This window comes from Colletotrichum truncatum (genome assembly GCF_014235925.2).
Source record: "Colletotrichum truncatum strain CMES1059 chromosome Unknown Contig_0005, whole genome shotgun sequence".
In the NCBI taxonomy this organism is placed as follows: domain Eukaryota; kingdom Fungi; phylum Ascomycota; class Sordariomycetes; order Glomerellales; family Glomerellaceae; genus Colletotrichum; species Colletotrichum truncatum.
The window spans coordinates 1,184,843-1,208,533 of NW_027222402.1; the positions used below are offsets into that span (position 1 = coordinate 1,184,843).

Genomic DNA, 23,691 nt, shown 5'->3' on the forward strand with positions numbered 1-23,691 from the left:
TAGCATCAGGGCCAATATAGAATTATAGCTCAGCTAATAGAGTAGAGCCAAGCACACCCGAGCTATCCTCCATAAGCTGACAATTGTGCTTTCGGAACCCTTAGAGTGCTCAGAACTAGAGAAACATTCCTTTTTGTAGTTCAGAGCAAACGATGCTGTCATTTCGGGCCTAAACGAAAGAGACAAGTCTCCGAATGGGAAAGTTAAGGAATACCGTTGGTGTCCCGGAAGTAATCCCACTCCAAAGGTCAAACCCCCATAGGTTCGCGATACCTGGAAATTCAAAATTTCGCGGGTATCCCTGCCCAAGTCGGAGCCTCAGACGTACGTTGTCGGCGACGTAGTGACTTGGAACCTGTTGCGCTTGCCGAGACTGCCAAGGGCACCAATTTCACCCTGATGTACGGTTCGGTAGATTCGTTGAAATCGGGCGAGGCCACGGAACTGCGAAGTCAAGAAGCCATGTACGGTTCCTTCCGAAGGGACAGTTGCGGGGCTTCTCATCTCATATTCGAAAGTGGCCTTTCCGGCGCCGAGATAGGCCACAGCCTTGCAGTTTTTGCCGAACATTAAGTTGAGGACGATAAAGGAGTTGCTGGCAGAAGCCTGGGAAGGAAAAGAATTGGGCGCTACTGAAGTAGGGCCACGAGGTTCCTTGTTTTTGCATGTTTGCTTCTCTATTTCTAGATCATAAAACCAACATCAGTTTTTTTCAAAACATCATTTTTGTTTTTCATTCTCCTGCATAAAGCGTCCAGTCTTTGGAACAGATTCGAAGTGCACGTGGTTGGAAGGGCAGATGAATAGCCAAACAACATAGGAAAAAGGAATCAAGTTGAAGGTAATGAATTAGCCACAATGTTGCTGCCATGTAGCCTCTAGAATTGTAGAGGGCGCCTCCTTGAATCAGACTGGACGTTCGGCTTGACGCAGGCCCGGCTAAGCCGTGTAGTTTTTCATCCACCTGATGCAACTGTTTATATGTTGTACAAAGGGAACAGGGTACCGGCTGCATCAAGGAGTACTGCTTAGGTTTATCGTCTTCTCCAACAACTCCCACTCCCCGTTGCTTCGTCTCCGTTCACATTTCAAAGTAGCCTTCCCAAATAGACCATCAGAGAGATCCACTACAACTTCGTGAACTCGATGCCACTCTGGCACGCTCAACCCGGCTACTTGTACATCGTCCGTGTCGTGAAAAAGAGAGTCACGATTAATGTCAGCGCTGGATGTGTCACTCCAGAGCCCCTGTTCCTCTATCTTAACCACTTCGCGCGCAACTTGTGCTGCTACAGGCCCATTCCAGATGCTTTCTTTATCCATGACAGTCTCAAGAAGCGTGATGGCCCGACGCCTAATAGCGGGAGCCCGGCACTTGAGAGCTGAGTAGTACAACGGTGGAATCAGTCCCATGTCGGCCGTAAAGCTGAACCCCTTCGAACAATAGCCCGCCGCCGGGTCACCTACTATGAACTGAACCACGGCCCTTACTATGTCCTCACAAGTCGACACAACGGAGGCGAAAGCCGCCTCAAAAGAGTCGTATATGGATTCGTCAGGCAGCGTGAGACATGTCGTCGCCATGACGACGGCCATGGTATGATACACCGTCAGAAGCGGGTAAGATAACGTGTCTCGAAGATTAAGCTGCGAGATCAGGTTGAGCCTGGAAACCTTGTAAACCTGGAGCCAGAGTCGCAGACAGGTCTGGATGTGACTTTGCGTGTCTAGCAGCGCTTTCGGGGCATCCCGGACGATGCGTTTCCGCGGATGGCGTGCTGTGAGGCAATGAATGGCGTTGAAGAGCTCATCGAGATGCTGCCTCGCCTGGTTCATGGAACTGAACAGGGGAGGTGGAGCATGGATGGTCGAGTGCAGAATGGTGATAGAGACAGCGTACGGCTTGCGGCAAACCCCCGGAACTTGTCCAAAGAGTGACGACTGGGCGTAAAGGCGGGAAAAGGCCTCAGTTAGGTAGCTATCGCTGACGGATTCTTGTGGATGGCCCAGGACGAGAACTCCTCGGGTCTTAGGAGTATGCAACTCAGCCTGAAGTTGGTAGAGGAGATTCAATCCATTCTGGAGGTGATTCTGGCCCTCGACATACCTCCCTTGAAGCAGCTCCAGGCAAACAAAGATCATACATGTGATGAGAACCACACGAGCCGACTCGACATCCCGGTCAGTCCTGGTAAAATAAGGACGAAGACAGGCAATAGCCTTGTTATACTGCTCCAACATAAACCGTTCGTGTTGTTCGCGAGATTCATCGCTCGTTCCTCCGCGTCCCTGCTGGCTTCTCCCCATTATCTCCGCCTTGTGGGCAGAGCTCAAGGCTAACAGTGCATGCAAAACTGCCGGGGCCGTTAGACTTGCCTGCAAGACTAAAGTATCCCAGAACCGCGAACCAAAAACACCGCATAGATGGACGATCGCTCGATGTCTGAACCAGTCGAAGCAAGCTCGTTCCAGGCCGTTGCTCGGACCGAGTCGAAGCCGCGTCGACAGATCATGTAGATTTCGGGTCATCTGGAAGGTATCGGGCATCGGTGCGCTTATCGCCGTTTCCCTTCCCCAGACGCCGTAACCATCGCACACACGGCCAGTGGAAAGACATCGTCGGCAACCAGGTCGGCTCTGGTCACACTTTAGTCGTCGGATCCTGTTGGGAGAGTGGGCAATTGTTTAGACGGCTTGGCTTATCGGAAAGTATAGGCGGCCATTGATCGTAACGGGGAAGTCTTACTTGCAGGTATAACAGCCAGATTTTGAGTAGGTTCGCTTATTGGAGTTGTTTGTCTTTTTCAGAGGGGTAGGCATTGTTTTGTCCATTACCTAGGCAAGGTAGAGAGGCGGATCTCGTGTTGGCAGCCCGCGGTATTTCGTGCCCTTCGAGGTTCGTATGTATCTGGCCGAGACGGAAAAGAACTGGAGAGGCCAGGATGGGATTAGTAAGTTGTCGCGATGCCCTCGTGTTCATCGCGCAGCCTTGTGACATTTCTGTCTGGTCGGAATAACCATTATCACGACATTTCCAGATCAACTCACTATGTAGGATATGTTCTGACGCGCGACACGAATATACTTCGAGCCGTTTTCCTATGTATTTTCCCACCCGAAATGGTGACTCTACGACATAAATGCAGCGTCTTGAGTCGATATCAACGAGCACCTGATTAGTCCAGTCAGGGTTGCCTTTAATCCATTCGTCGGAAGGTTGTGATTCGGGTTGGGTGGCCTGCAGTATCTTCAAATCGGTTTTGGATCCGATGCGGCCAACTCGATCAGGATGAAAGGGACTAATACGATATAGAGCCCCAAAAGGATGGTATTGGTGTCTGATGATGTTCCTTGATGCCCTCATCCCCTCTTTTCCTATGAGAGGTTTTAGGTTTAATCTCACACTCTAAAACTCAGACGGGGTGTTTGGTGTATCAGGGGGTTCCTCTCATCCGGATCTCATTCCGCCATCCAAGGGGAAATCGACGAGAATATCATTAAGAATTGATCTACCTTTATCTGGCAAACCCTATTCTACGCTAAAAGCACACCGCGTGTGTATCCAATATATGGCTACGATATTTGTATAGGAGGCTTATGCAAATTCTGGTATTGTGTCATCACATGAGAGATCGCTTCTGACGATGCATAGTGGCCCATGGACCAGCGAGCTGATTGGCTTGATCGGGATCTGCGCAATTCTATTGGCGATGGTTCGAACCGCCTCCCTTAGCCTCAGCCACTTTGCGATCCACTCCAAAAAATCACAGATCGGTGTCCATTTGACCTTGTAGCTTACGCACAACAGATTAATGGTTATCCATTTCCGTAGCGACCCCTGAAAAACCTTATTGCTTTCTAACTCCGCAGGTCCGCCGGCAAAGGTGTCAAGGGTTTCCAGCACTGACTCCAATATACGATTGTGCACAACATCGGAGATACGGCTTCACACCACAAGTTACTTGTGAGAGTTGAGACCAAAGCCTTGTCTGGCGGAAAGGTGGAATTAGGCGGTTTTACCAGAAACCGTCGACAGGATACCAGACGATAACGAAAGCCTTCAACCTCGATCTTCACGTGCACCAAGGTCGTGTGCTGGACCCGGAGACGGCCATCATTTGTTATACCATGCGCGCGTAAGGATGTGAAGCCTTAATGCTCCGAACAAATTATTGGGTATCAATTCTCAACGAGCCGGACTCCGACTTGGGCCTCCTACTTAATAAACCCTGTTGAAGTCGGTGTTCGATGGTTGGTTTTAGCCTCCGAAAATCCGCCCGGTAGGTCTTCGGTATATCTGCTAAGGCGGAGTTATAGATCGCCTGAACGGTGATTGCCAAGTAGTAGCGGAGTTCCATATGGCAACTCTTAACCTTGTCGGGGGGGTCTACCAGAGTCGAATCAAGTCGACCATTGGCAGGGTAGTGACGGGAAATCACGGTTTCCCTCCAAGGCACGGAAGCTAGATGTGCCTATTTGTAAATATATATAATGTAACTCTCCTCCCAAACACCTGTTCAGACAAGTTTGACTAAAAACTTATTTGCTATCGCCCTTATATTACACTATTTGCGCCCCCCAAGGAAACCAGACGATATACCTACTATGTCATCCCTCATCGCTGTAGCCGGTGGAACTGGCAATCTTGGTCGTACTATCGTCGAGGCCATCATTGAAGACGGCAAATTCGAAGTGGTTATTCTGGGTAGAAAGGTAAGGCTTATAGACTTACTCGTTCTCTTTGCTGTTGGTCCTTTTGCTAACCACTCCCTGATAGCATGATGAAAAGAAAGAGAAGGAGATCGGAACCCGTATCATACCGGTGGACTACACTAGCATTGATGCTCTGACCAAAGTCCTCGAAGATAACAAGATCCAAACGGTCATATCGGCTCTCAACACAATGGGTGTTGCTGAACCAGAGCTTAATCTTATTGCGGCAGCTGACCGCGCTTCCGCCACGAAGCGTTACATCCCAAGCATTTGGGGAGCTGAATACACAGAAGCGTGAGTGCCTCCCAGAACAGGAGGGTGCGGAGGGCATGTGTATTAATGAGTGAGTTTTTAGGTTCGCGGAGAAGTTTCCCCTTGGCCACGTTAAGCTCACAGTGGCACGCGCTTTGGAATCCACCAAGCTGGAACATACAACGTGGCACACAGGCTATTTTGCCGACTACTTTCTTGCGCCATATGTTAAGACGCACATGACAATCCTGAATGTTGTGGTTGACGTCGCAAACAATACCGCCGCTATTCCCGGTTCCGGTAATATACCTGTAGTACTCACCTATACCATGGATATCGCCAAGTTCGTCGCAGCGTCCCTGGCGCTCTCTAAGTGGGAGCCCAAGACATACCTCATTGGTGATAAAGTGACTTGGAATGAACTCGTCGTCCTTGCGGAGAGCATTAAGGGTGTTAAGTTCAGCGTCACTTACGATACGGTGGATTCATTGAAAGCAGGAAACGTTACCGAGCTGCCGAGCCACCCAGCTATGTACAATTTCCTTCCTAAGGAGCAGCTGCGGGGCATCTTGGCCACATTCGGGCTGATGTTCGACAGCGGCCTCTTCGACCTAAAGCCCCAGCACACAATCGACCAGGATTTTCCAGATATCAAAGTGCGAAGTATGAGGGAGTTGATGACGGAGGCCTGGAAAGGAAAGTAGAGGCTATCGGCTTCCAAGGCCCTAAATTCAGGTGTAATAGATACTTTAAGGGTTTTTCCGCTACTATAGCTTCGTTCATATCCTATCGACCGCGGCTGGACATCAATTTTGCCAAGCTCTTAAATCTCTATTTTAGAACCGCTTTTACTCCTAACTACACTAAATACATCAGTAGTATGTTGCTTCCTTATATTTTCCTTAGTATTCTGATTTGCTAATATGTATCTTGACGACTACTGGTACCATCAAGATACCGTAAATTATAATAAAGAAAAATGTATTCTAGATTTTAGTATATTAGTTGATTAAAGCAGTAAACATAGGAGCTCTAATTAGGTTTACTTAGCCCCTGGTAAAAATAACTTAAGTTTTAGAAACTTAACCTAGATATATAGACCTGTGGTATAATTTTAAGCTAAATATTAAAATAATAGACTTACCAACGCTACTATATATATTATGGTAGCTTCTATTTTATACTAAAAGATTTTTGATATAGCAATAGTCTTATTCTAATCTAGAGTTTACTATAGAACAGAACAGGAGATTAAAGAAAATGTGGTTACAAGTCTCATGACTGATAACTAATGACTTCCCTCGCAGATTCTGAGTCGTCCTACGTTAGTACTAAAGCAAAAGCTTTCTGTAGCCCTCGATCGATCTTCGACCAGCATTTGTCAAAATCCAAAGTTTCGAGCCATGTTTTAGGCAACCTCTTGGTCAGCAACTGCCCCGACACCGGGAACCGTCCAGTCGCAGCTGCACCAGCAACCAATTGTAGGCGACTCACAGTCGGTATGTCGAGTTTCCCATTTGAATTGGCCGCTATTCCCGCAGCTATATTTGTATGGATACTGAGTACACCACCAGCGATTCATCGGGCAGGAGATGTAGCAACCGCGTTTGTCCAATTCGTTCGTCTTGACGTTGGTGCTGTCACGATTGTCAGGAGTTGCGACGAGAGCGGTCGCGGTAGCCGAAAGACCGGTGATTAAGAGAGCTAGGGATTGTTGTGAGACAGGATTTGCAACAGTAACAAGGATGACTTACTGAGAAGCTTCATGTTGACAGTCTAGTTGATGGTGTTCTTTCTGTGGTGGCGTCCGATAAATGTGCGATGTGAAGTTCTTGATAATAACAGACTAATCTGCGCTGAGTGAGTTGCTTGGGAGAACTGGAATTTTTATACGGCGGAGAAGTGTCTTGTAATGGTTCTAGCAGTTAAAGTAAATGTGAGTAAAAATCAGCTTTTGATTTAAATAGGCAAGAACGAAGGCGTCGGGAGTGGCGAGGTTGCGATGGAGGAAGGAGACTTGCTCTCGTGACTGCCCAGTTTGCCCCGGGGTTGTTTGTCCAGTTCACAACTACAAAGAAAGTACTGTTGAGATACTACCTTACCCTCATCTGACTTTGACCTGGACCCAAAACGTCGCCTAGTGGAGCATACGGTCAAGTGAGATCGACTGCAACTTCCATGAAGGTTTCACGAACAAGCCACCAAACACGGGAGTGTTTTCAGAGTGATACACACTGCTTAAGTGAAACAAACACAATCGAAGAGACTGATAAATTATCCACAGAACCTTATGCAGGAAGAAGCAAATGTGGGAGCGTTCACACCACCAAATGAGTGTACAACATTGAATAGCCAGTAGGGTTATGGCCATCAAGCTTTCAATCTGAGCGCTCTTTCTTGCAGATGATCACGAGCCCGCTCTTTCAGTTTCTTGCGAATGTAACCATCGAATCACGACCTGATTAGAAGCCCAGGAGTCTGGGTCATGTTGCTGGGACGACAACTCCCACACGCACACGTAAGTGACCTTGGGCACGTGTTAACCCGACACCCTTCTTCTCCTCCAAAGAGATTGATCAACCAGCTACATCACTGTAGGTACCAAGCAAACATGCAGTACACGTATCTCTCAGTGAAGAAAGCTACATAGCCTTCATGGATGAGAAATCTACCTGAACATGTGGAGTGATTGAATATCAGAAGGCCGTTTTCCCCAATCTGTCCTTCCGGAGTAGGTCACTGAAGTGATTGACAAACATATAAACACCCAAGTATAGCCAGGGCTCCACGAGTCGTGCACAACCAGCTCACGTATTTTAACGCCATTAACCTCAACATACGCCTTCTGCTGTCATTCCAATTCAACCGCTCATCCTTGAAGTCACAACAAATTTTAAAGATCCTTCTTCAAGCTATGCTCCTGTATTACGCGATCATCAGCACACAGACTTTAAAAAAATCAATAAACAAGACGGATACGTACGGGTTTGTGGCTAGTTTCGTAGTCGATGTGAACATACGCCCTCTCAACACCAGGAAGCTTTTCAACCTTGATCTGCAGCTCTTCCGCAACATCGTGAGCTATCTCCAACCTCTCGTTGCGGTCCATAACAATATCAATCTCAACAATGTAGCGCGGACCGCTGTGGTACGCGCGAACAGTGTCGATCTGCTTGACCTCGGGAGAATGCGTCATTGCTACAAAGGAAAGTAAGCAGAGCTCTTCAAGATATCTCATAATTGAGATCTTACCAATGTAAGTAATGAGCTGGAGGAACTCGGGCTCCGCCGAGACGCCAATGAGCAGCTGAAACTCCTCGTAAGCAGTCCTCAGCCACAACCCAGCAATGAGAAAAGACAAGATGATAGCACCCATGGGATCAATCCACCACTTAATCTTGCTTCCAGCGGAGAATGTCAAGATACCGAAGCCGTTGATGAAGAGGTCGTTGCGATGGTCGCGCCACAGAATCTCAACCTGGGAGTAGATGTGCTTGATAGACCAGCCTGTGCCGTGTTAACAAATACCGCCTTTTTTGAAACCTGCTTTAAGTAACCTACAGTATAGCCAGAGACAGAACTTGGTACCAAAGGCAATAGCAACGGCAATTACTGAAGGCAAGTGAAACTTATTTGTGTCCTCCTCCGAGCCAGCCGCCAGGTCCCGAGCAGACAGGACAATCAGCACCAGCGAAAGAGACGCCATGATGAAGGAAAAGACAATGTTACCCGCTGTTGAGATACGCGCTCTCCCAGAGGGGTATTTGCGCGTGTCGACCTTCTTCACAGCTCTGTGAGATAACATAAGCATCAGCCCTGAAACAGGATCGAAGATGGAGTCAGCCATTGTTGTAAAAAGCGACAGCGACCCTGATGAGATGGCGGCGTAGAGCTGGAGGGCGGCGAGGACAACATTGGCGCCCAAGCTACCCTTGACAGCGATTTGGTACCTGAGGTTGTTGTCGCCCTGGGTCTCTTTAGCATCGCGCTCGTGCTCGTCGACTGACTTGAGCAGAGAGCGGATCTTTGTGTTTTGCGTGCGATAAAAGTCCTGGAGTTTTGCCTCTTTGGAGCCGGTACGGGTGAAATTATGGTGAATTCTCTTGCGGGCGCTGTTTTGCTTCGGTCGCGCACTAAGCAGGCCAATATCGGTCTCGCTCTTGATGTGGCCGCCGAGATTGTATGGATCGCTCACCTCGGACGAGAAGGAGCGAGATTCGGGATCAAGAGCGGGAATAGATGAGAGGTCTATCCCCGTGCTGGGGGCTGTTTTGGTTGCAGACATTACAAAGATATGATTACAATAGAGAATGAACACTGAGAAGATTTAGTGGTGGTGATGAGGTTTGTGATTGTGATATTCCAAGGAACAAAGGACGGAGTGTGAGAGGAAAGTTGACCCGGAAAGCTTTGGAAGAGAGGAAAGTCCAGTCGGGGGACGAGAGACGAAGGTGGCAAGGTTTGACGAGGTGGAGGTGGGTGAGAGATATTTGACGCGAGCTGATACCCCTGCTCTCGTGTAAGATTACCCTGCTTCTCCAACCCGCTTCTCGCTGAGTGTGTACCATAGTAATTAGTATCCTCAGCTCCCTAATCCGGTTTGGACCAGGCAGGATGTCGTAAATCTTTGGTCGCTTTTAGGTCACCGATTGGCTTTAATAGGTGGTAACAGTGACTAAAAGAAAGTATCTGCAAAGCCACAATTCACCTCGACCCTCAGTTTTAGTGAGAGTCAGATTAACAGAAAGCACGTGGGTTGGAGACTGGTAGAGGACGGAAATTGTACCGTTGACCAACGGTCATCTAGGTGATCGGCGTGGGTAAATCTTATGCTCACCCAGCTTGGCAAAAGCCCTCTGGTTTGGTTTACTGCTTAGCTTCCCACCCTTTAGCGGGAGGAAGCCTGATGGCCTCGGTGTCGCAGCTATGATGTATCTTTTCCCCTCACCGCCCGATGGAACGTCTGCAAATGGCAAACACCTTGTCTGGCTTACTTTGCTGATATCCACCTCTCCCCGCACCGAACTGGGATGAGCTTTCTAAGCATTTGGAGTAGTTCTTGGCTCTCCTAAGACTTACCTGATCTAGAAGTCCAAAGAGAAGGAAAAGTATGCGCACAGAATGCCAAGTTTTGTCTTTTTGATTTCTCTTGTTTGTCTTTGTTCTCGGCGAGACTTTCGTTGTGATAACTTTTGAGATGTTTCGTCTGCGCCATTTTCCTTCCGCTATCTATGCTTAGACCTGTAGCAAATGTCCCGCCTGCTATCCTGCATTGACCTAACCCAAACCCCGCTGACGCCAGGCCATTTCCTGAAAGGACACATAAAAGCAGTGTCGCCGTCAGGCATATTTTTTGCACACATGAAGCCTCTGGTCCCTGCCCAGGAGCAACGGATTCTTAAATAATTTCTTTTCATCCACTGAGTCATAACCTCATTCTTATCTCAAGACTACCAGTTTGCCAGTGTTAAGTCCGCCAGCGCATGGCCATTGGTCCCGTTCGTTTTTCGTTCGCTTGTTGTCGTGAGCATCTTCTTAAACAGGGGTATCAACGCCTCTATGACAGGCTGTACGTCCGGAGCTTCTGGTAACGTTGATAAGGCCTCAGATTGAATGGCTGCAATGGCCTCGCCCGCATCACTGGAAACGGACTTCCTGCTACCCTGTGCGACAATCCCTTTGACGTCTTTGCCGCATCTTATAGGTCCTTTCGGTATTGATGGCGTGATGTAGGTTTCATCCAAGAGAGACTGCCAGCGCATGAGATAAACGCCTGGTCCTGCCATGCTTGACGAGCTACCCTCGAGGATTGCTTGCATTCTAGTGGACGAAAGGCTGTTCAACTCTCGCAAGTAAGCCGCATGAGCGTCGATGGCAGGAATGATCTTCGCTTTTGTCTCGTCCGGAACCTGACTAAACAATCCATTGAGTTTATCGTCGATGCTGGCGCCATTGCTTTGCCGGTCAAAGACCGTCAGCGAATCCTTTGCCCATGTCCTGAACTGGTCCATAACTTCTGGGCAGTTTTTGCTGACAGCGTGTAACCACTTGTACAGCATTTGTTTGTTGTTTTTGAGCAGCTGGACATAATCTTCCACAGTGGGTAGCAACGACTCGTGCTCGCTCTTCGGCTTTGCTTTCTTCGGTTTACTAGTAGCGATGAGTTGTTCGAGGAAAGTTTGGTAGTCCTTGACATGGTCCGACAAGTCCACCTTGTTATGAACAGCCCGGATAATGGGATCCATGCCAGCAACAGCGTCGCGGATTGCTTGCGTGAGGAGGTCCGGGCTTTGCTTGCACAGGACGGCGATGATTTCCTCTCGGTCACGAATAGCAAGCAGTGCAGCGTAATAGTCGAGGCACTGCTTGTGTTCATAGTCGCTGGTGTCTTCCAGTAACGCTGGATTTTCCTTCTCAAGAATGACAGCAACAACGGACTTTGATTCGCGCAGGCTCTGCGCTCTAACTGCCACACGCTCGCTCTTTGAAGCCTGGCAATGAGCCTTGATGGCAGCAAGGGCACCTTTACTTGGGCCGTCCTTGGCTTTGGCTATCTTGTCGACTGTCTTTTTAAAGTCAGTGCAATCCCAGCCGAGAATTACCGAGATTATCCTGTCCTTGCTGTTAGTAACAAGATCATCGTTGGGTCGGGTGTTTTTTTGACCTACTTCTGGAGGAGGTTCTGGCCATCTGCGGCATTCGTGGTGAGGCCAACCCAATTTGAGACAGAGCCCACACTCAGCTTGGCCAAGAAGATCTTCATCATACCAGCAATCATTGTCGCAGCATTACCGACACGCAATGTCTGACGAACCATGCCATATGGGACCATTTTGTGAACACTGTCCATCAGATTGACGAGATATTGGCCTTCTGGAGAGATGACGAGGACCTGGTGGCATAGTGTTGCCAGGCTACCTTGTGTTAGCCCTCTTCCTTGTGCCATTAAATTCTACGACCTACTGAATGAGTATGTATTCGCACGCTGCCCTCGTCATTGGAGAGTGAGACTCAAAGTCGTCTGTTTCAGCCAGATAGTCCAGTAGTTCGTCGCAGAGGTTCTCGTAGACGAGGCCATGCATGGCGTCGTCCCAGGCCCGCGATAAATCCGAAGCATTTTGCAAATTGTAATCGCTAGGCCGAGTAGCTGGGTCGCTGATAGGTCCGCCGCCAATGACACCCCGCGTCACGGCTTCGATAATGGTCGAGGAGGCGGTGGCCAGGGTCTTTCTAGTACCCAGCGAGCCTTTCTCGTAGCTCTCCGACAGGTCGACTTCGGCGAACTTTTTCAAAATCCCCTGAACACGAACATTCCAGAAATCGGATGAGATAGACGATACGCCCGGTAAGCTGAGGACGAACTTGTTGAACAGAGACTGGAGAAGAGGCGTGGATGACTCGGTGGCGTAAACGACTGCCTCGCCAGCTTTGGGGGTAATCGCCGCGAAGGGGTAGCCGTACTTGGAAATCGTTTCTGGTTCCTTGAAGTCTTCTATCTCGTGGTAAGTCTCGGAATGAGTGAGGATGTTGAATAGCGCCTTCGCCTGCTCGGCGTCGAGGAGTGAGGTGGCCATGTCTGCCTGCTGCCTTTCACGGCGTTGGAATGGCCATTTACGACCTTGAAGGTGGGCGCACTTTATAAAATATGCTTGGTGGCCCCTGTGTCAGTAATTGTATTTCGTCCCGACAACTCTTGAGGGAGAGAAAAGAGAGTGCGACAGCAAAAGAAAAACTGAGGCAAAGTGATGTTTCGTTTTCGGAAAGCGCCCGTGATCGTGTCCGGTGCTCCGGTAAAACTATGGCCAACGCGCTGGTGACGTCACCTGAGTGGCTGTTTTCGCTCCTTCACTTCCTTCTGAAGTTCATCTAGTGGCCAATTCGACTTCTCCTCATTTATGTCGTCCTTTTGTCACAATTTATAGCCAGGCAAGTCTCCCACTTTCAACGTAACCACAAATTTTAATGTTCTTCTAGTTTGTTCTTGTTGATTTTGGGTGATCCACTGTCTCACTGGGGGTTTATCTTGATCTGCATCTTGCAGATCCTATGCATGTGCGTTTTGACAGTTCGGAAATATACCTGACACAACCCGCAAGCCACGACATGTGCATTGCAACCCTTCCGAGGCATGCAGCGCGTCTTCGTTGCCATGTGCGTTGCCTTGTATGAAGTACAAGTACGCGTCCCCTTAATTTTTGTTGCTTAAAGCTTCTGTCAGCTACTCAGGATGATCAGAGTGTTTCATCGTATCCAGCTCCTTTTCACGGAGCTATATTACTGAGGAAATAAGCTGCGAGCCTTGTGGCTGTGTAATCCACATCAGCAACAGTCTGTGGGAAGATAGAAATCGTCTGACATTACTCAGCACGCAAAAAGAGCTGCAACCACCCTGGAGTAGCCCGGCCGGCCTGTCAGTTAACATGCCAAAAGCCTGCAAATAGGACGGCATCAAATCTGGGAACTGACTCAAGTACTGAACTGTAACCCAGACAAGACGCAACAGCTTACCTGGCCGATTTCCAGACTGCTTTTCAGGTCGTAAATCTCGTGTTCGGCTTCCCAACTGGCTCACCTCACCTCAGGAAAGGCGCAATGCGCGTTATGAGACCCCGCTCCCGAGCAGTTTCGAGTTTCAATGCTATTCAAAAGTCAATGTCTCCCCCACCTGGCAACGCCGTCTGTGCCCAAGCACGAACTCATTGCCAAAAAGGGTAATCATCAAGCAGCCGATATAGAATCATACTGGTAAGAAACGGAACAAGAATTCATTCGAACTGGCTTAGGACGTCGTCTCATTAACTTGACTCAGCCGCTGTCGCCTTGCTCCAAATTTGACTGCTTAGCAAAGTATTGAATAAGGATATTGTCGCTTCAGGTTCAGGCCAACCAAGAGTTTCCAAGATTCTAGTAAGCCCGAGGGTTGAAACCTTCTGCACAGATTCACATCTCAATCTTTTTCCAAAAGCGGCGAATACATCCTGCCGCTCAATCTCAAATAGGTTTCCTAGCCCGATTGAGATGCAAGTATCGGCCTCGCAAGACTACAAACACCAGTCATTGGTACCGAACAAACATTAGGCGACGCCGAAAGGTGTCACAACATCACACTCGAAGCTGGCCTCGACAGGCATTCCTAAAGAATGGACGTCAAAAGACAGTGCAACACCAGAGGTCTGGGTTTTGAAGATTGAAATACTGGACTAAGAATGCAGTCAGTGCCTCGAATAGTAATCACAATGCTTGGCATGTATTTCCAACAAACTACTCGCTGCTGGGTTTGCTTCAAGACATCACTCCTTACACGGCAAAAAGACTAGCTTTTTCATTGACAGTCATGTTCATACTTCTAACCAGTGCAAGTGAGCTACCATACAGCCATCAAAGGGCCATTAGAGACATGTGACAACTGAAGAGATACGTGATATTTATCAAAGGGTCGTAGAACTTGAATTGGCACATGTCACTCAGCTATTTACCGGATCAGACGGACCCCTTCATTTATCAGTACCACGGGGAACCTAGATCCATTTGCCCGACCCCATTCGGCAGCTTATCGGCCGAAAGCTTAGTTTGCGACTATTCGGTTGTCTTTTGGCCGAGCCATATCCACTGTCGTCCACGAATGAGATTGGGTGCCACAAAACATCTCAGGGATTTCCATCATTGAAAGTACGGTCAACATCATACAAGTAGTTAGCGGTCCCGCCGTAGAGATGAACCCATCGTCGAAGCGATTGAGGTGAGCATGGTTCGCGCGGGGAACTGCCAGGGGCGGATGCCATCTCCGCAGAGACGCTGCGGGGAAGAAGCTGCCACCCCAGATTACACTACATGCCGAGATCCGCAGTCAATGACAAGGTCGAGCTGAGAAAATAATAAATTGCGAGATAAATGCCTCCCCCAGCTACAGCTCAGGTCCAACTGTGTTTTCCCTAGGTGTCACTGTCCTCACGTCGCAACTACTCGGGTGTCAACCCAGCAAACATCAACAATGAGATTTTCGTTGACTTCCTTGCTCTTGGGAGCGAGCTCCGCACTCACTGCATCGGCAGCATGCGACGACAACGTCAAGCACACCGTCTGGCTTGCCGGCGACAGCACGATGGCGCCCGATGGTGGACACAACGGCACTGAGGGATGGGGTCAATATCTGCGGTACTCGTTGGACTCGTCCAAGATCAGGGTGAACAATTCGGCGTACGCTGGAAGAAGCGCGCGGACATTTACTCGTGAGGGGCGTTTCCAAAGAATTATCGACGAGGTCAAGCCTGGTGACTGGGTGGTTATTGAGTTTGGCCACAATGATGGGCGTAAGTACAACGCATCACTTCCACGTATCTGGCTCTTTGGTTTGTCTAACAAGTTCTTCAAGCCGGCAACCCAGCTACGGATGTTAAGAACCGAGTTGATTGCCCTGGCATCGGTAACCAAACGTGCGAGGCAATCTTCAAGTAAGTACTCTAGTGTTGCACATGACTTTCACTCCCGTCCTTAACACTTTTCTCAAAGCAACGCAACCGAAATCGTCCAGACCTACACTACCTACCTCCGCAACGCATCCTCAATCTTCTTGTCCCTCGGCGCCAAGGTAGTCATTTCGACGTCAACCCCGACGAACCCCTACCAGTCCGGTAGCTTCTCCTGGACCCCGCGCATCTTCTCATGGTACTCGTGGTACGTCGTTGAGTCTCTGGGCGGACCGGCCGCAGGCATCTACTACGTCCCTCACTCGGACTACTGTGCCCAGGCCCTTAAGCTCCAGGGCCCCGAGGCCGCGGTCAAGGGATACCCTATGGATAACACACACATGGCGCCCCAGCTGGCCGACACTTTCTCGCAAGCCTTTGTTCTGGGCCTGAAGTGTGGAACATCGCCTCTGCAGCAGTATGTTGTCAACGCGACTTCACGCATTGAAGGGGCCCAGCTGGGAACTTGCCTGCCTGTGAACGCGACGCTGCCTATTTGAACACGGAGAAATAGCCACTTCCGTACCTAATTTATACAGCTCACTGAAAACGGCTGATGATTATGAAGATATATGAAGGTTAGAGTTCATAGTGTATATGTAGTAATCACGTATCAATCACGGAGCGGACGTCATAACACCACATCGACTTTGACGGAGTAACATTGAGAAAGAGACAGCCTAGGTTGTCCTGAATGCAACTTAAATTTATTGACTTGAAAGAATACCAACATTCTAATGATTCATCTCCAATTATTCAGTCTCTATTAAAAGGACCCGAGTGACCAACCAAAGTGTTCCACCCAATCGAAAAAGTACACCAAATGAAAATGCCAGAAACTTACCAAATTTGCAACGGATACTTGCGCGAACCAAAAGTAAGTCTCAAGAGAGAAAGTTGTCTCGAGAGCCATAGGTAGAGTTCGAATTTTCACCAGCTGAATTTCATCGTCAGTAAAAAGACCTAATAAGCATGCTGGCAGGCAGAGCAGCAGATTAGGTTTGTGCGACGGTCCCGCTCAACAGCGACACAAGCCATGCCATTGCGGTAGCGAGGGCAATAGACAATGTTCGACAGGGACTGAGTGATATTAAGGCCACATTGGCGGCATCGGGTGACGTTGTTAACGTAGTTGCACATTGTGGGAAGTTGTTAACAGTGGATATGTCCGAACCCTGTCGTTGTGATGCCGAGAGAAGGTGATGCTTAGTAGAGGCCGAATCGAGATGATTTAGAAATCTGGGAGAGAGTTGTATGTTACATTGGTGATTGGCGTCCTTAAATAGACATCGGCTGGGGAAGAAAAACTGCGGATCGTTTGAACTTGGTGTTCTGATATGAATCTAGAACCAAGTTTGTTCAGCTACTGTGCAGCTAAATTGTTCTACACGTTGCATTCCAAAGCAACGATGTTCCAACCCAGAACAACAAAGTTGAGTCAATGCACCTAATCACAAAGAAAGGTGTTTACCACTATACGTAGGTCTTACTGATTTAAGACTCAACTCAACGAATGTACTGGGACAAAGTCATAAGTACACAAGGGCAGCATGAAAGACAGCATAACCGGTATGTCTAAAATAGTACAAAATATTCTGCCACAGACTTTCGATACTGCCGTGATTTCCCTCATCAAACGCAATATACGCAACAATTCCCATTACGTTTCAAACAAACTTTGGTTATCCCCTACCTGATAAACTGAACACTACCTTCGCTCAAACTGCTTTTATCATCTTCATAGATATATTCCAACCCCTCTGCTGTTACAGTTTCACATTGCAGGCGTTTACAGGTGTTTCTTAGGACAGAATATTGCAATCGTATGTTGAGGCTGAATAGGGGATGCTTACAGGCATGTGAAGTAAACCAGGGTAAGCACGATTGACCAGTCACGCCACATTCGAGGTGCTTGGCGGCTTTCAGGCAAACGCCTACTTACCAGTGGAGGGAATCGAGTATATAAAATTACCCCACCCCCATGTCGAATCCTGATCCTCTCGTCGTGTGCTTCCACCCTTGAAAATTTACTAACTACACCTATTGGTGAGAGCTGAATAGCAATGGACCGCTTTCGTCGCAAATTAGCCCAATACCGCGAGAAGAAACAGAAAAAGGCAGAAGCGCCACTGAATCACACGCTTAATGAACCTAGTGGAAGCAATCACAATGTGGATAATACTCAATCATCGCAACCGCAGCCCGTGATCGCGGAGACAGCCAGCAGCAGTGTGCAGGCTACAGAAACTTCTATTCCACACTATGCAGCATCGGCACCTGTTGACATTTTCGACTTTACGATGGGCATTCGCGACCAAGAACGGTTCCGAGACCTACTCGTCAAAGGGCTATTCAATCGCTTCCCATATTCGCCAGTGAATAAGAAAAATAATGAGATCCGCCTACTGGAACTCGAACCAGGGCTTCGAGATGACGCACTCAGGTTCAGCTTGCAGGTTGTGTCTCTGGACAATCCTCCCCCTTATGAAGCGTTGTCGTATACATGGGGCTCGCAAGAAGGGTTAACAAAGCACATCATTGACGAACGTGGGCATTTCGACTTGACAAAGAATCTGCAAGAAGCACTGCAGCATCTCCGATATGAAACCGAGGCGAGAACGCTATGGATCGATGCTCTTTGTATCGACCAAGCCAACGATGCTGAAAAGGCTGATCAAGTGCAGAGGATGTTGCAAATCTATCGCCACGCAGCAAGGGTGCTTATTTGGCTTGGCCCAGAATGTGATTCCAGCAACGACGGTCTTGACTTGCTGGAACGAATAGACGCCGGTAAAGTCAACTTTGACGAACACGTTAATGATACCAGTAAAGAGAGTGAGCATGCCTGGTGGGCTTTACTTAAGCTATTCAAACGTCAATGGTGGAGCAGAGTCTGGGTACGTCAGCAGGCAAAGCCACCCTCCTTGATGTAGAGCTTACAGGTCCGCAGGTCATTCAAGAATGTGCTATCCATGCGGAGCATCCCCTCGTGGGGTGTGGGGACCGCTGGTTGCCGTGGAGTGTATACGCGAACGCGTACAAGGCAATCCGAGAACATCGCGAGCGTTCACCACTGGCAAATGCCATCGATGCTTTCTACTTGAGGACTCTGGTCAACATCCGCGACGCCGTCCAGCGAAACGGAACGACGTTAGATCTGGGCAACCTCCTCATCACCACCACCATCTTTGATGCAACCGACCCACGTGACAAAGTGTACGCCTTATACGGTCTCATTAACGAGGTCCACCAGAAGAAGATTATAGTCGACTACACGTTGACTGTCTCAGAGTTGTATACTAGGGTGGGCGCGGTGCTGCTGGGCAACAATGTGAATTTCCTCGGCTACAACACCGCCTCTCCGAACCACGATCTGCCATCATGGGTGCCCGATTGGACATTCAAAGGCGATAGGAACGTCATGCTTGGCGGCGGTCTGTACAAGGCGGGTGGTGGACCGACCGTACGGCCCGATGCCGATGTCGATACCCGACAGTTACTCGTTCACGCCTCCAGATTATGCCGTGTCGGTATGATCGACCCTAGCCCCCCATCGAGGTCACTTACCCGCGCGGAGCTCATTCGGAAAATCGAGTCATTTGAGGAGACGATGCGAAGGGCGATTCGGGACTATCCCGAAAACGAGGCGGTTAGTGTGCTGTTGCCGGTCCTGGACCCTCGCTCCAACGACGGCCTGATGCGTACGGTCGTCGCTGATAGCGATTTTACCGGGCCAGACGTCAATGACGTGGCCGGTGACACTTCTTCCAAGACTAGACCTGCTCCAAAACAATTTTGGTATGCCCTCCAGGTTTTACAAAACAGAATGAGTGTCCCGGCCGACTACGAGCCACGCCTAGACGGCGAGGAGCGGAAACGGCGGTATACCGAAAAGTTTGTCTTTAACGCGCAGAGGGCGCTGTCTGGGTCCAGGTTTTTCATCACTGACTGGGGTTTGATTGGAATCAGCCATCATTCGGTGCGTGAAGGAGATTATGTCATGATCGTCTTTGACTTGGACATGCCGCTCCTCGTAAGGCCTGCGGGCCCAGACACGTTCAATGTCGTGGGCGTCGCATATCTGCACTTGATGATGGACGGAGAGGCGCTTAAACTGGATATTGTGGAGGGAGCCAGGGAGATGTTACCAGGTCAGGAATGCACTGTCTGCCTGGTATGATTTGCAGGACTGTTCATGGCAGTCTTGAGCCATCAATGATTAAGGTAATGAATGAAATTTGGGGCTGAGAGACTAATGTGATTTCATAGCAATCGACAGCAATTACCTTAAGGCATGTTGTATCAGCTCCTTTCTTGATAGTGGTAGTAATAGAGTTTGTTCATATTTCTAGCAAGTTAAATAAGAATGTTTGATAAATAGGTTGCCAAATGCAAACAACCTGTAAGCGTTTCCCCATTGTGACTTTTGAATATGTCAGATTATTAAATAATTGATTTCGTCTGCCAGTTTTATACGTGTTTCCACTGGTCTTTTTTTTTTTTTGCCAAGCCATTGCTTTTCAGTTTCCATTTGATACATTCCTGTTCTGTGCTTCAATGTCCACATATTCCGTGACAACTGTGCGACTTTGCTGGGTCTTTGGTTCGTTTGTCTGCTGTAGTATTCCCCCTTTTATTTCTTCATCGCCGGGTAGGCTGTTGTTTGTAACTAATTGTAGCTCTGGTGTGTCTCGAACAGTAGGTGACTTGACAGTACCGTGATAACTGTTCAGCTCCATGTTATGTGAGTTTTCGTGCTTGTTGCTGTTGTACCCATGTGTAGAAGCCTTCTCTCTGGCAAATACACGCAACACCGGGATCGACCCGGCTATTATCGCAGTAGCGGTCTCTACGGCGGTCCATATGGTCACGTCTTTTCCGTTGACTAGTAAAGGATATCAGCCTTGGATTCGAAATAACGAGAGGTTGACTAGGGCAAAAACATACAGAAAAAGTCACCCTCTTCCAGTTGGACAAGATATACGCCTTTGATGATCGCGCAAACCCCCGACCTACCAACATGCCATGTCAGTTCCAAGTCAAGACTTTACATCAGTCAGTTACTCACAGCCATCCAAGACTCATTGCGATGCAGATTCCAAGTTTCTCATGTCTCCGCATACGAAGACCCCAAATCAGTTTCCAGGGAATCATGGCCAAAAAAAAGTCCATTGCGGCACACCAGGCCGCGTTGAAGATGCCGTAGTTGAGCGTTATTGCTTTATCCCAGCAAGTACCCTCCATCTGACTGTTGAAATTCTTTTGCACGGGGGTACACTTGAGCCAGGTGAGGGTCGCGCTAGGTAGCATTATCATGGACAACGTAACCACAGCGAACCAAACAAAGACCCTGTACCAGTCGCTCGTAAGTCGTAGCAGCGTGACACCGAACCCCACCTTGCTGCCCGTGGAGGCGAAACAAGAGATGGACGCGCCTATCGACGTGTACATCGCTATGGTCATCAAGTTTGATGGTTCGATGTCGTAAAAGTGGCGACCGAAGCCGATATTGATACCCATCTGCGTGATAACGGACTCGGCAAAGAGACATGTCTGTCAACGGCCGGAGGTTAGAATCCACAAATCGTATTATTATCAAAATGGCCATGGAGGAAACCAACCCAGGAAAATAGCAATATCCAGTCGTCCCACCATAGCCTTTGGTGTCGGCTGAGCTTTGCGTAGACACGCAAGGCCAGAAATGCTCCACAGAAGAGGCAGAGAAACCACGTTACGCCTCCAATAAGTGGCCCTCGCGTCTCGATTGAAGCCATTGCTACGGCATTTAGCAATGTTTCTCTGCCTCGGCCTCAGTGCGAGTCGATGTGCAACTTCGAGTATGCTGAAGGGTCAAGGACGATTGTCTTTGCCTATTGGACTTCCTGATAAGTAGGATAGGTCTGGCCTACCGGCACAGTTGCATCAGCTCAAATGTCCAAGCATTTTGGGATGCATCAGGCACCATATAAATGAAAGAAGCTGGTGCCATGGCATGGCTCTCTTTAAGACCCGCACCCTCCTCAAGTGTTTCCTTTCAGCGCACGGTAGCGGGTCAGGGTACGGGCTGAACCCGCCCGGTAAAGCGGGTGTGCGGAGGTAAGCGGCTTGTTGTGGTGGAATGGGGCCAGAATCAAGACGAACGGGGAAGCCGCTGTCGGGGGATTACAGTGAAGATCAGACGAATAACGGAGATAGGACTCGAATGGGCCATGCCAAACGAAACCTGTACTTCTATCAAGTAGCAAGAGGGCAGCCATCGGAGGTCTACCGATGGTGGGAGGAGTTGGTCAACGAAGGAAGTTTATTATCAACCGATGACAATGGTTGACACTGCCGAGCTGCAGGTGCAGCGATACTTGAAGCCGTCTAGTCTTTCAAAGTTCTGCTGGGATATTTGTAGGCAATGAGTCAGGATAAAGGCGGACTTCTCGCCTGCTCTCATTCTGTGAAACGCCCTAACAGACAAAGCGTCCAATGTGGTGTTGCGAGAAGCGCGATGGTTAGCCTCATTGGGTTGCCTTCAATCCTGCCAAGAAACTGAGGTCGTGAAGAGGCTTCAAAGAGACTTCAGCAAAGCCGCCAACTGGACTATGGGTTGGCTGCAGTTTGAAATATGATGTGCGGTTTGCTGAGCCAATAAGTGAATGTGCTGCAGGTTGGTGAGGATGGTCACTAGTTGGCTTCTAGGGCGTTCGAGACGACGCCAACATGCGAAGCAACGTGACTAGAAAGAAAGGTGCTCGGACATCAAACCTGCCTCACCTTATGCGAGGGACTGACAACCATCAGACGGTCCCGTGAATGTGCACCCTCCATGTCGCCTTGCAAAGGTCGCACTGCTGCTGGTTGGTTTCAAGTCTCATCTAGTCTGTGGTTCACAACAAAGTTTAAAGCACAAACAGCCCTATGGAGCATGCCCGAGTGAATTCGATGTGTAATGGGATTGCGAAATCAAACGGACTCCTTAAAAGTCCGCATGAAGCATCAGACCCAGATGAGACCTTGCTGAATCTGGATCTCTTGCGTAGTTGAAAAGGCCAAGACTGAGTAGTAATCTGTCCATTTTGGGCAAAATCCGCGGATCACCGAAGGAGAGGACTCAACAAATTCCCAATGTTTTAATTCGTTCATCATTATCGATTGACTTTAGTTGAGATGATTACCTAACTTTTCTAAAATATTATTCTGGGATTTATTTCATTTGGGTTGCTAATATGTAGCAGAGGGATTGGTATCTTTGCAGAGGCAATTTCCGTGTATCATCACTGCTTCTGAAATCCTCGATGCCGTCAGCCTCAGCGTAAAGCCCCTGTTGATGGTCTGCGGAGAAAATAGGTGCGACAAGCTTACCACTTCGCGATCTGCTTGTATTCTTGAATGATACTCACCAATTGAATTGTAGACCAATAAAACATCTACACTTTGGCATTTTATCCCGATTTGTTTTTTTAAAAAAAAAAAAAAAAAAAACATTTTCTCATTTTGGTCTATTCAAATCACGGTCGGGACAGTGGCCATTCGGTGCAATGTGGGCCTCGGTACGGGCCGTTGAATGGAGTATCACGAATCAGTTTGAATACAGGTATCTTTGTTCACGATAACTGCTTCGCCATGCACTATGTCTTACTGGTTTAGTTGCACCCAAAAGCCACCCGTGACTTTGGAGTGGTACTACTGCATAGTAAACTGAGTTCGTCTCAGCTTATTTGACGGATTTCTAGCCGCGTCATCTGAGGCTGGCCACTAGGGAAAAGAAGGCTATTTGATACCCAAGGTAGGGGCAAAAAAAAAAAAAAAAAAAAAAAAAAAAAAAAAAAAAAGGTCTCGCCCGACAGGCTTGGCTGGGGGAGCTAGGGTGGGTGAACAAGAGATTCCTTCAATGGATGAATGAAGGAAGGTTTGCCAGGCAGTAATAGACGCTATTCGGTCTGCGGGGGTCGTTTCGGATGGAGGTGCATAGCAGGGTCCTGATGGCGCAAGACTAATTGACGCAATTAGGCCTAGAGTCAAAGCCGCCACGCTTCAGAGCAGACGTGGCCTGATCGGAGATGTTGTTCTCATGATGGATATATTGTTGAAAAGAAATAAAATAAAAATAAAAATTAAGGTCATTGAGGGATTTATCTCACGTAGACCCGATGCTGAAATAGTTTTGAAAGATAACTGCTAATATTTGACAAACTACCTTATATTAGGTACCTATCGTAGTGTACGGTAGAGTGCTGTGCCCATCCCACTTTATTAGAGTCTGGATGCGTGG

General features: G+C 48.5%; 9 protein-coding genes across 9 annotated transcripts; 3 read left to right on the forward strand and 6 right to left on the reverse strand.

The window, feature by feature from the left end:
- Window positions 1-318: 318 nt before the first annotated feature.
- CTRU02_208353 (uncharacterized protein) lies at window positions 319-2,241 on the reverse strand (the record flags this gene model as incomplete). Its single annotated transcript, XM_070205071.1, has 2 exons — window positions 319-606; window positions 1,468-2,241. 2 exons carry the CDS (start codon window positions 2,239-2,241, stop codon window positions 319-321), a joined length of 1,062 nt encoding a protein of 353 aa, XP_070061146.1.
- Window positions 2,242-4,605: 2,364 nt separating this feature from the next.
- CTRU02_208354 (Pinoresinol reductase 2-like protein 2) lies at window positions 4,606-5,669 on the forward strand (the record flags this gene model as incomplete). The annotated part of the gene is made up of 3 exons (XM_036725702.1): window positions 4,606-4,713; window positions 4,778-5,007; window positions 5,069-5,669. The coding sequence occupies 3 exons, from the start codon at window positions 4,606-4,608 to the stop codon at window positions 5,667-5,669; spliced, it is 939 nt and encodes a 312-aa protein (XP_036582416.1).
- A 704-nt stretch (window positions 5,670-6,373) lies between these two features.
- On the reverse strand, window positions 6,374-6,732 carry CTRU02_208355 (uncharacterized protein; the record flags this gene model as incomplete). Its single annotated transcript, XM_036725701.1, has 2 exons — window positions 6,374-6,669; window positions 6,720-6,732. The coding sequence occupies 2 exons, from the start codon at window positions 6,730-6,732 to the stop codon at window positions 6,374-6,376; spliced, it is 309 nt and encodes a 102-aa protein (XP_036582415.1).
- A 1,192-nt stretch (window positions 6,733-7,924) lies between these two features.
- On the reverse strand, window positions 7,925-9,250 carry CTRU02_208356 (cation diffusion facilitator 1; the record flags this gene model as incomplete). Its single annotated transcript, XM_036725700.2, has 3 exons — window positions 7,925-8,163; window positions 8,218-8,472; window positions 8,527-9,250. The coding sequence occupies 3 exons, from the start codon at window positions 9,248-9,250 to the stop codon at window positions 7,925-7,927; spliced, it is 1,218 nt and encodes a 405-aa protein (XP_036582414.2).
- A 1,165-nt stretch (window positions 9,251-10,415) lies between these two features.
- On the reverse strand, window positions 10,416-12,539 carry CTRU02_208357 (px domain-containing protein; the record flags this gene model as incomplete). Its single annotated transcript, XM_036725699.1, has 3 exons — window positions 10,416-11,577; window positions 11,634-11,879; window positions 11,929-12,539. The coding sequence occupies 3 exons, from the start codon at window positions 12,537-12,539 to the stop codon at window positions 10,416-10,418; spliced, it is 2,019 nt and encodes a 672-aa protein (XP_036582413.1).
- A 2,417-nt stretch (window positions 12,540-14,956) lies between these two features.
- CTRU02_208358 (rhamnogalacturonan acetylesterase) lies at window positions 14,957-15,931 on the forward strand (the record flags this gene model as incomplete). Its single annotated transcript, XM_036725698.1, has 3 exons — window positions 14,957-15,275; window positions 15,338-15,416; window positions 15,475-15,931. 3 exons carry the CDS (start codon window positions 14,957-14,959, stop codon window positions 15,929-15,931), a joined length of 855 nt encoding a protein of 284 aa, XP_036582412.1.
- A 463-nt stretch (window positions 15,932-16,394) lies between these two features.
- Window positions 16,395-16,571, reverse strand: CTRU02_208359 (uncharacterized protein; the record flags this gene model as incomplete). Its single annotated transcript, XM_036725697.1, has 1 exon — window positions 16,395-16,571. One exon carries the CDS (start codon window positions 16,569-16,571, stop codon window positions 16,395-16,397), a length of 177 nt encoding a protein of 58 aa, XP_036582411.1.
- Window positions 16,572-18,309: 1,738 nt separating this feature from the next.
- On the forward strand, window positions 18,310-19,611 carry CTRU02_208360 (uncharacterized protein; the record flags this gene model as incomplete). Its single annotated transcript, XM_070205072.1, has 1 exon — window positions 18,310-19,611. One exon carries the CDS (start codon window positions 18,310-18,312, stop codon window positions 19,609-19,611), a length of 1,302 nt encoding a protein of 433 aa, XP_070061147.1.
- Window positions 19,612-19,951: 340 nt separating this feature from the next.
- Window positions 19,952-21,205, reverse strand: CTRU02_208361 (uncharacterized protein; the record flags this gene model as incomplete). Its single annotated transcript, XM_036725695.1, has 4 exons — window positions 19,952-20,316; window positions 20,379-20,443; window positions 20,500-20,984; window positions 21,053-21,205. The coding sequence occupies 4 exons, from the start codon at window positions 21,203-21,205 to the stop codon at window positions 19,952-19,954; spliced, it is 1,068 nt and encodes a 355-aa protein (XP_036582409.1).
- Window positions 21,206-23,691: the final 2,486 nt, after the last annotated feature.